The 12134-nt window shown below is 39.3% G+C and overlaps 1 protein-coding gene across 6 annotated transcripts in view; it reads right to left on the reverse strand.

Annotated features, from left to right (window-relative positions):
- PDE7B (phosphodiesterase 7B) overlaps nt 1–12134 on the reverse strand; it is a 467494-nt gene that overhangs the window by 237509 nt on the left and 217851 nt on the right. For 5 of the 6 annotated variants that reach the window (XM_021087558.1, XM_021087561.1, XM_021087554.1 and 2 more), the window contains one exon: nt 1495–1555. In XM_021087558.1, the coding sequence (XP_020943217.1) occupies nt 1495–1501 (7 nt within the window). In that variant the 5' untranslated portion in view covers nt 1502–1555. Of the gene's footprint in view, nt 1–1494; nt 1592–12134 lie in introns of those variants that run through there. The other variant, XM_021087543.1, reaches the window with a different exon arrangement.

Here is a 12134-nt window from a genome sequence, read left to right on the forward strand (position 1 = left end):
GATTGTGATGATCACTTACAACTATAAATGTAATAAACTCATTGAGTAGTAAAAAAAATATGGTGGGTCCTCAGAGATTTTTAATTTATCCAAAGGAATTCATGAGGTTAAAAATATGGAGGGTCCTCAGAGATTTTTAATTTAACCAAAGGAATCTATCCAGCTCACATCCTTTGTGCAATGAAGTGGGGTATAAATGTGTAAGAAGGAAGGAAGGAAAGTAGGAAGCTGGGCTATGTAAAATACATCTATCAAAATACTGTTTCATCTATAACAGGATTCCATTGCAACTCCCATGGGCAAAGCCCCCATCTCCTAGGGCAGGGTAGATAGAGTAATATTTTTCAACTTTGACTTGATCCATGGCCTCCTTTGACAATTTAATGTTCTCACATTTCCTCCAGAGATTAAGGGAATATCTTCTTTAACTTGGGAATCTTCAACAATATTCCAACAACCAGAATATCTTTTTCAGGCTTTAACTTCTCTAGCTTACATTTTTTAAATTGATGTTTTAAGAACATTCCCTAAAGATAATCATAAATATCAAATCTTCCATTTCAAGCCACAAAGGCCTAGATATTCTAAGATGGCCCTGCCCCTAGAGAGTCCTGCTCCAAAGCCCCATGTGGTCACCTGCAGAGACCAGACAAAGGTAAGAACTCTGGCCCTGGGTGTGTGTTGCTGCTTCAGCCATTGTCCTAATTAGGTACTTCGTTCAATTATAAATAGTGAAAGACAAAAATATATTGGACATAGTTTAGTGGCTTAAATAAACGCTAAACACAAGATCTAAAATTTTACACTTTAGAAACTTTCATATCATGATCTGAATGTACACCTTGAGGGAAACTGCATCACCTATATTCTCTGTACTAGATTTCTAACCTATGAAATGAGGAAAATAATATCAACTTCATTTCTTCATAGAATATTAAGAATAGAATATAGAGAATATTAAATGTTAAAAAATTTGGGGAAGGCACTGATAACGTATTATAGGAACAAGTGATTATTCATTATAATGTTGCAATTTCATTACAAATATAGTAAGGGTAACTGTTGTGCTGACTTCAGTGTAGTTCAAATGCCTATTTCTCCCAGGTATTATAAATAAGGGCTTTGTGTTGTGATATAAATACCTAATAGTTTACTTGCCTAGCTTATCATCTCTGGTTTAAGAATTACAATGGGATTCTTACTTTTTCATCACAGTTGCCTGAATACAAAGCATCCAATTCTACATTATACTAATGGATTCAAGAAAATTTTTGAAAAATTTAGAAGCATGGTTCCTGACTTACTAAAATCAAAGACTTTTTCATCACTAAGTGTTCCACCTATAAATGTGTTATGGCTGTCTACACCTAAAAAAAGAGCTGTTAGCCTCTGCAACATAGAACAAGAGACAGTTGGCCAGTAAGGCAACACAGTGACAGTAAGTCCACGAGACATCAACAGGCTTAATAGATTTAAAATGAGAAGACTTCTTACCTAGCATGCAAACACATTTGACATTCTGATCAGGGTTTTCAAACAAGATTTCGCCACACCTCTGAAACAGAAAGAAAGCCATCATTATTTTAAGATTTCCTAGCAGGATTCCCAAGGCAACATGTCTATGTAACCTGACATCACCATGACATTATTCTACTCTTTATATTTTCTTTAATTACCTGAATCTAGTGACTTAGGTCTTAGGTCTTGAGCAGAGACTTTCCTGGGTAGTAAAATATTTGAGAGGTAAATTGAGGGGTCATGGCCAGAGACACACCCAGTGCATAATGGCTTCTATTTCAATAGAAGATATGTAGTCTATTAAAACTAATAATCTGAGGTTAATCACTCTCAAAATTGGTTCTTATTCAGTACTGAAATTATTCTAAACTACCTACTCTGCAATCAAGCAGATATCTTAAAGCACAAACCTAGGTGCATACACTTAACTCTGAACCTGGGACTCTGAACAAATAAGGAAATGATGAAAAGTGGCATTCATAATGCTTTTCTAGAAGCATCGATCCATGGAAATATCAACATTCTTATCTACATCTTAAATTTAACTTGCTTGTTAAATTTTTTGCAGGGCAAACTCCAGAGATACAATCAGCTACTTAAGAATAGACCACATTTATGTATATGATGACATGTGGTTAGAACCCAAACACATAAATAAATCCTCCAAATCAATAGGAAAATAACAAGTAATGGATGGAAAAATGCTTAAAGGACATTAACAAGAAATTCATGGAAGAGGAAATCTGAATGTTTAGTAAAACAAGATAATATATTCAACCATACTAATAATCAGGAACCAGCAAATAAAAGACAAAATGAGGCTTATTTTGAACAACCGATGTGGCAAAACTTAGAAATCTGGCAATAACTAGTTTATAAAAATGTAGAGAAGTGGATACTCCCACACACTGTGGGTTGGAGTGTAAAATGGCAGGACCATTTTGGAGAAAAACTGACAAATCTTACTGGATTTCTACTTATTACTTACTAGATTTCATTCTTACTAAGTTGAAATGTGCATACACTATGACATATTCTAGACTGATAACTAGAGAAACTTTAATGTTCAGCTACAAAGCACATAAATAATATGTTGCTCATACTTTGGGATACTACGTGGCAATTAAAAATGAAAATGAATTAAGGTTACATATATACTGTAAAACATTATATACAATATGCACATAGAAATATATCAGTAAATTATATCATATTCAAGTCATAGAAAATATATAATGTTCAAATCATAAAATATATATAATTTTCAAATCATATACAACATACATAATGTTTAAATCATGTAAAGCAAAAAAAAATCTCCATTTTTTATGAAGTTGAAAATACCTAATAGCACATATTTTTATGGACACATTAATTTATGGAAAAAACATAAAAACAGGCAATGACTAAGGAATATCAAATTCAGGGTAGTCATAAGATATAGAGAGTAATGAAATGTTGGAGTGTATACAGCCGTTTATCAGCTTTTTCTATAAAGATTTGTTCCTCAAATTATTCTGTTTCCTATGCTTGAAATAGTGCCCCCATTTGCAACCTTGTGACTATAAAAATGGCCTTCCACATACTGTTCCCTTCATCCATCTGCCATGGGATAATGGAAGCCATTTAGTACCAAGCTGGACTTATTTTCACCTCTTATGTCCTGGTCCTTAGGAAGACTGAGGACATCTCCATTAATCCATTTTCCTTTCTTTTCACTGTTCACAATTTGGTTAATTCTACTTTCATCAATCTTTTTTGTACCTACATTTAACATATTAAAAAGACAAAGTAATTTCTGGGGAAAACAATTCCTAGATAAGACGACTGGCTTTCTTCACACCTAACGATGAAACCTTCTGTCACACAGATGTGTAGGTTGAGAGGGGAAACGATGACCCAATTATATTCAAATCAACCCATTTTATGGGATGATCTACATCATGCACAGAGATGCAGAGTTGGCTCAGGACTTGGGAAAGGAAGCAAGCTGCAGGCGTGTTTGACTTCTTTGGCATGTCAAGAGAATGGATCTTGGAGGAGGAAGGCTGGGTGCACCTGAAGGTTGCAGAAGGGCACTGAATACTAAACGGAGAGTACATATCATGAGCTTTATCTATTGAACTGAATATCATGTGATGTTTATCATGCTATTTAATCTCTTCAGGCTTCATTTCTCTGTAAATAACATCGGGATGCTAATATATGCCACAAAGCAGTTCAGAGAGCAAATGTGAGGATTAATGACCCATGGAGTCTGATCTGACTGTCTGTTCCTGCTTTATGTTTTGGCAGAGGTTAACCCTTTTCAAATTGCTAGGATCCATTTCCTGCATTACCTATTTTTTTTTTTTTTTTGGTTTGTTTTCTTTTTAGGGCCATACCAGAGGCATATGGAGGTTCCCAAGCTAAGGGTCAAATCAGAGCTGCAACTGCCGGCCACAGCCGAAGCAACTCAGGATCCGAGCTGTGTCTGCCACCTACACTACAGCTCATGGAAATGCTGGATCCTTAGCCCACTGAGTGAAGCCAGAAGTCAAACCTGCATCCATGGATACTAGTCAGGCTTGTTACCACTGAGCCACAACGGGAACTTCCACTGGCTTTTTTTTTGGGGGGGGGTCGCTCTCCAGCATATAGAAGTTTCCAGGCTAAGGGTTGAATAGGAGCTGCAGCTGTCAGCCTATGCCACAGTCACAGCGACACCAGATCCAAGCTGCATCTGCAAACTACACTGTATGTAGCTCGTGGCAACGATGGATCCTTAACTCACTGAGTGGGGCCAGGAATCAAACCCACATCCTCATGGATACTAGTAGGGTTTGTTTCCACTAAGCCACAACTCGAACTTCCTATCTACTTTGTAAAGTGGTATTTTTTTATGATCTGAAATAGTTAATGACTATTTTTAATTGAAAGATCAGAGGTTTCCAAAGTGTTTTCAGCTTCTTGGTAAAACAAAGTGCTAAGGAGCTCTATCAGTCCATGTTTGGGGTCCTACAGGGAAATAACTCTGGAAGATCCCTTACTTCAAAGCCCACCTTTGTGCCAGGATGGAAGAATCTCTCTAATTGCAGGGACTTGCAGCAGATGGTGGCTAACTTCCCCAGCTACCCAAGCCCAAGGGCAGCCTTACGTATGCCCCGAAAGATGCGGATGACGTGGGTGTGGTTTTACCATAGGGGTCTTGCTCTCTTTCCTGGAAACTAACAGATCCAGGAGAAGTTTCCGAAACTCCTATGAAACATGCATTCCTTAAAAGTCATGGCCTTCCTAGGTTCAGTGACCACACAGGTCAATCACCAAGCAGCAAGAGTGGGTGCGGTGGCCCTTCCAATGACCACAAAGCAGTCCTCTTTCTTGTCTTCATCTCCCTGACTACTTGGGAAATGGCTGAGGCACCTCTAACTAGTTCTTTAATTGCTCCACTTTGTAAAGTTACCTGATGATGGTGCCAGATTTTAAGTAATGCCCAGAAGGGAATCTGACTGTTCTCAGGACTTGAAAGAAACCAGATTTCTTTTCTAGTGCCTTTTCTCACTGATGCTACTAGTGTTTACGGGACCTTTGCTGCCAGGTCCGTGCTTGCTGTGCATCCCGGGGCGATGACCCAGTTTAGGAGATTAATTGGGGTAAGCCAAAGGGTCTGAGTCTCAGAAAATCACAGGGTCTTTCATGGGGGAAGTTCCTATGCTTCCTTGGGTTCTCAGGTGCAACAGCCTCTTGGTACTCTACTTGGGACTCCAAAGCCCAGCACCTTGTTAATGGATGGTCCTGGCTTTGATCCTCAGCCTTCTCCTTGAGCAGGACCTTGTGAGGCTCCTGGACAAAAACCCTTCCGTGTCTCCCATTTCTTGTTATTGGGGAACAAGCTTCAGCCTCCATGACCTTCCCAGAGTTCCAAAGGGCAGGTTCGAACAGTTGCTAATCAGGGAAGAGAGGGGATGCGGAGACCAGGGGAGAGCAGTTAAGAGCCAACAGTGTAGCCTTGGGGCAGAGTCCTGGTTCCTCTTCAAGGGATACACATAATAATATCTTTGTGTCCTTCTACAGAACTAAAACCCTCAACAAATGAAAAACATAGAGGAGGACCATGAGAAGCAGCCCTGTGGCCTCTAAACACTAACTTTGAAGAAGTATGAAAGCTTGCATCTACCCCGTCCTTATCTGTAGCGCTGTTTTCTACTCCCAAACTATAAAACCACTTCATATTCTCTCCCAAAGGAGGGCATAACCTTTAGGGCATTAGCCTGCTGTGTCCTCCTCTGCCTGGCAAAGCAATAAAGCTATTTTTTTCTCCTTCACCCAAGCTCTGTCTCCACATTTCTATTGGGCACCAGTGGTCAGAGTCTGAATTTCAGCAACACGTCTAATTCTCAGAATCCCATCTCTCCTAAGAATCTCCATCTTTGTTTTGTCTTCTATGCCTAAAATATTGAGACCAACTTGTGCTGCTTGTGCCTATCACTCCCAGATAGCACTGCCCCTAAATAAAAGGGTATAGTTATAGAAATCCCCATCCAAGGGGCGGGAGCCCTGCAAGCAACAGAGAGAGCCTCCAGGCACAGACTCTCTCTCCCCATAGCACGTAGGCTATGCTACACGTGAACTCAGGGGTGTGCTGCCTATTTGTCCTGCAGACCATGAAGAATCAAACCACTTCGTTGGTATTTTTAATATGCCTCATTATTTAAACCTTAGTGCCTTATAGATACCAGACCCTTAATAAATATTTATGAACTAGCTAAACTTTCTTTAGCCCAATCTGTGGGCTAAGATGTTCTAAGTGCTATCCATCTATCATCTCATACTCTGATTTTTAAGAATTATTTTTATTTTTCCATTATAGTTGATTTACAGTGCTGTCAATTTCTAGTGTACAGCAAAGTGATTTTATTTTTATTTTATTTTATTTGCTTTTTATGGCCACACTTGCAGTATATGGAAATTCACAGGTTAGAGACTGAATCAGAGCTGCAGCTGTTGACCTATGCAACAGCCACAGCAACATGTGATCTGAGCCATGTCTGTGACCTATACTACAGCTTGCAGCAATGTTGAATCTTTAACCCACTGACTGAGGCCAGGGATAGAACCCACATCCTCGTGGATACTAGGTAGGTTCATTACCACTGAGCCAAAATGAAACTCTTGATTATACTCTTTTAAGAGAGTAGAATATTGAGGCAGAGAGAGTACCACTCACTCTAGAATCCTCTTCCCCATTGAGTGAGAGAGTGAAAACTGACAGCTTAGCTAATGCTTGGCCACTATACAGATTCGCCAGTATCGGCTCCTGCAGGCCTTGTTATTGCTTTGGCCAAGTACACCATGTCTATTCACATCCCCTCCTCTCACTCATTAGCCACTGCTCTTAGCAAGACTTGCCACCTATTAGAACATAGGACTTGGATTAGACTAACCCAAGTTCAAGTCCTATTGTTGCATGCACTTACTTACTATACCATCAGGTGCAATTTATTTAGTTTTGCCAAACTTGCTTTTATCTGATAAGTAGGGTGAAATTATCTATATCATAGTATCATTGCAAGTTTAGTTACTAATTCCTTATGGAATGTACTGATTAAAATTACTGTAGATGAGATTATAATAAGAAATATGAATTAATGAATTGAACTCATTCATTCTAATTCTATTTTAATGCCCATATTATTATTTAAGATTAAAAATGAACACCTACTTCTCATTTTAAAAGTCAATATTTTACAAGTTAGCTGCAAATTTTGTTTACTTAGAAATTTCTATATTAAATCTAAAGTTTGCCTTTTGGCCAGGAAGAACATGGTGGATATTATAAAATACAGCATGTATACTGGTATATTAAAATCTTATATTAAAATATTTAATTTTCATTAGTTTAATTATGTGTTCCAGCAAAATGTACAATAAAGCATATTTCTCTTAACTGGACAGTATTTTTTTCATTATTTTCATCATAAAATTAGTTGTGAAAAATTAATATTAAGTGTAATTTAAAAAAATCATATTTTAGTACTTAGCAAACCTGTTTTCCTAAGAGAAAGTTACAGGTGAAGTGAAAATAATATTCACATATTAATAATAGCACCATATTAAACTCAAAAGAATAAAATTAGACAGTGAAAAGTTTATACATAATTGGCTGCACTTTTAACTTTCTTAAACCAGTTAATACTTTTTTTTTTTTTTGCTTCAAATAAGCTTTCATATGCTTTCTTTTCCTGAATATTTGTTATCACTTGAATGTACAGGCATATTTTATTTTACAGTACCTTGCTTTATTGTGTTTTTTACAAATTGCAAGTTTGTGGCAATCCTGCATCAAGCAAATCCATGGGTGCCATTTTCCCAAAGCGTTCGTGTCTCTATGTCACATTCTGGTAATTCTCACAATATTTCAAACCTTCCATCAGCAAACTTATTATGATTCACTGAAGGCTTAGATGATGGTTAGCATTTTTTAACAATAAAGTATTTTTAAACTAAGGTATGCACATTATTTTTAAAGACATAATGCTATTGCACACTTAATAAATGATAGCATAGTGTAAATATAACTTTTTTTTTTCTGCTTTTAAGGGCCACACCTGTGGCATATGGAGGTTCCCAGGCTAGGGGTCCAATAGGAGCTACGGCTGCCAGCCTACACCACAGCCACAGCAACACAGGATCCAAGCTGCATCTGTGACCTAAACCACAGCTAACAGCAACACCAAATCTTTAACCCACTGAGTGAGGACAGGGATTGAACCCACAACCTCATGGTTCCTAGTTGGATTTGTTTCTGCTGCACCACGATGGGAACTCCAAACATAACTTTTATATGCACTGGGAAACAAGAAAAACTTGTGTGACTCATTTTATGGCAATAAGCACTTTACTGCAGTGATCTGGAACTGTATCTCTGAGGTGTACGTGTGTTAGCCTCTCACCAGGTCTATAGCAACCAGTCTTTTAAGGTCAGGTGTCTTGATATTTTTGGATGGCAGGAAACATTAGCAAACAAATAAAACCCAAGTCATAAATCTTTGTTGACTGCAGATTTTCCCTAGTTTCCACTGAGGCAATAACTCTTTTTTGCAAGGAGGTAATGTTAAATCTTATCATCAACTAATTAATAGGCTGTGATTCTTTGATTATTTCCTTCTCACACTTACAGCTTTTTTTTCTTTTTTTTTTTTTTTAGTAGAAAGGAAATCAGTAAAGGGCATTAGCTTCTTCGAAAATCATTGGAGGAACAGACTACATGCAGGGCTTCCAGAAATGACTTAGACAAAGATGCAAAATTGACTCATAAAGAGATCCTGCTGTGGCTCAGTGGGTTAGGAATCTGACTGCAGTGGCTCAAGTTGCTGCAAAGGTGTGGGTTTGATCCCTGGCCCGGCACAGTGGGTTGAAGGATCTGGTGTTGCCACAGCTGCGGCATAGGTCACAGCTGTGGTTTAGATTCAATTCCTGGCCCAGGAACTTCCATATGCTGTGGATGGCCTTAGAAAATTTTTAAAACATTGACTCAGGAAGGGATCTGATGGTGGACTACAACTGGGAAAGTGGAGAAACAGAAGTCATCACTGGAATTGTTGATCCAAGGACACACCACCATGACAGTGACCCAGGGATTAGATAGCTCTGGGCACAACGGCCTCTTGACACCGATGGAGCTATTGACTGAATGTTGGATGCTACTACATATGTGGAAAAATGCGGCATTTCTGTGACTATGTTTGATAGATCATTCAAACAAAATAAAACAAAACAAAAAGAGCCTCTGATATATGATTAGATCTAGTTAAGAAAAGATAAAGAAAAGAAAACTGAGTTTCCTGAGCTGAAGTCACTGGTCACTGGTCACTGAGCTGAAGTCACCGGTCACTGGTGGAAAGGGAAGCCCATCTCATCTGGACCAGAAGCAACAGAGACAAGCTGGAGGAGGCAAGTCCTTGGCACAGGCTGTGTTTATTTCACCTTCACCCCATCTTTAAGTACCTGGATTCTGCAAGTTTGCCATTCAATATAAGAATTTTTCCAATGAGGTTTTTAGTAAACAAGGCAAATACCTATATGCTGATGCATCTGTTTTATTTGATCACCCCTGATCCCTTACGAGTCTAGCATGATGACTAATGCACAACGGCACTCCCAATGTTAATTAAATAAATGAATAAATAAGTATTTACTGCAATTCTGTGGGATATACTTGAAATTTGGGATTATCTAAGGTAACATGAGAGGAGATTTTTTTTTTCCTGGCTACCTATGTATACACACCAATAAGTGTTGTCAATCACAGATGCAGCCGTGTGAGGGGAGCTGCAAAGGGGTCATAAGGGGAAACCTGGCATGGAGAAGGCATTTCAAAACATCTGGGTCACTTTCCGTCTCACATTTTTCCTCAGCAGAGAACTGAATGGTGCTCATTAAAGCCAGACCCCTAGACAATCGGCCTGAGAGAAAATGGCTTAGGTCTATGAACCATAAAAAGATAGGTTCTGTTAAGAGACTGAACTGCCTAAAGTCTAACAGGGCCTGGATGCTTGGAACTCCATTAAGAGTTATCAAATGAGTGAAGGAATGAGCGAAGGAATGGTGTTCAAAAAGACACCATTTTCAAGGGCCTACTCTGTGCAGTCACTATATTGTGAGGGTGGACGGGAAAAAAAAAAAAGGAGATTTAGGCTAGATCCTGTCCTCAGGAAGATTACAGCCTGGTCTGAAGTGTAAACATAGAAGCCTATGGGCACTCTCAATGGTGTGCACCCAACACGCCTGGGGCTACCAGAAAGGTTCCTAAGAAGAGAGGACCCCAGGGCTATCTGGAGGATGGGAAAAAGCTGGCTGGCGAAAGACAGGGTCCCTCCTAGCAGAGACAGGCCTATGCAAAGCCCAGAAACCCTTTTAAGATCCCTCAGTAGCCTCCCGAGATGGGAGCAAAGCTGTGGTAGGTCAGGGCAGAGGGCTTAATTCAAGTGGCACTCACAGGTAAGCAGCAGGGAAGTAGGGGCTAACAGTGATTTAAAAATATATACATATAAATTATAAAATACAAACATAAATTATAATATTATATGAAATATAAATAATAACATACAATATAATATATATGTCATATATAATATGTAATTTATAATATACTATATTTATAATATATATTTATAATACATTTCTGTGCTGGGATAGGACAGCGAGGTTGGGTTTACTTTTGAAGAGGCAAGATGCTCAATGAATTCTTTTAACTATGTGACAAATAATTACAATCCAGTGGCTCCAGATATCTCTCACGAACAGCACTGGCTGCAATCCTTTTGCCCATTTCTACGTCAAAAAAGGCACCACGTTTTGAGGTGTTCCTTATTCCTTTTTCTTAGATCATTGCACAGAATGGCTCTGGCCAAAAGAACAACCCCTCACCACCCAGTTGAAACCTCATGTGAGGCCAATGCCTGCTGCTGCTGAAGCCATTAGCACCTAGCGTTGAGCCCATTATAATTTCCCCAGCTCCTGGAAGGTGCATTTTCAGAATCGTCTACTTCACAGTGGCCAGAGTCCCTTTCACCGTGTGGGTGGCATAGCCAGGCCTTGATCTCTAAACACTGTGCAGCCCTTGGCAGTCTGGTGCCAGAGGACAGCAGATTTGGACCCGGGGCTGATTTCAGCTCAAGCTCATGTTTTCCTTTCTAAGTTTTTCCAGTGAAAGAGCACATTTCCATCCCATTGCAGGCTGTTAAAACGTAAGCCTAATAAGTTTTCAACAATCTGTCAGTGCAGCTCTCCAGCAACAACCTGGCACTGTCTTTGAATCAGGGCCTCATCGTCCAACCCAACCTCAGCCAGTCAAAATAAGAGACACACAGTAGAAGAAAAAAAAAGATAATCACCTCGAGCTGAGCAGAAATTCTTCACAAATCCATTGTTGCCAACAGTCAACAGCCAATCTGTGGGCTGCCTAACCTGAAGTGACCCATCGGGAAGGGCCATCCCTCATAAACCTCTAATTAGCGATGGTTAGGAGTGACTTGAAGGATATTAATGCTACTGCTATTGGAAAATGAGCCTACCAGCTTTTAACAGCTTTGTTTTCTTCTTCAGTCAATGTTGGCTCAATGCGTATGCTTTCTATTAGAGCAGTGCCAGCAGCAGCAATCTCCAGAGAGTCTCTCAGCATTTTATTACACACCCCTATTTTTAAATGTTTAAAAACTACTTATTATGAACCAAAACTTGGAAAACCTGCTTTCAGCCCAAGAGTAGTTTTTTTAAGTTATTAAGTAAACATCCAGAATGCAGAACTGTGTTTCCTGTCACTTCAGCCCTGGACAGTAGAGGGCACTAGAAAGGCTATATCTCTAAGGTCGGGTTGGACCCCCTCAGAGAGATCCAGGGGTTGGATGGCTCAGAGTTCAGAGTCACTGTGTTAGGTTATTTTAGGCCCTATAGCTCACACAGATAATCTCCATGCACCACTTTTAGTCTCGAATTCTATTGCGCACATGAAATGCACATTAAAAACCGCATTTTTCACCATGCAAAACGATGACTAGAGCCTCTGGACAAACCCAGTTTTAGCAGAATCTGTATCTGTGAGGGCTGAGGGCATGTGCAATATAACTAAGGTGTCT

This window comes from Sus scrofa, chromosome 1, assembly GCF_000003025.6.
Source record: "Sus scrofa isolate TJ Tabasco breed Duroc chromosome 1, Sscrofa11.1, whole genome shotgun sequence".
NCBI classification, from domain to species: Eukaryota; Metazoa; Chordata; class Mammalia; order Artiodactyla; family Suidae; genus Sus; species Sus scrofa.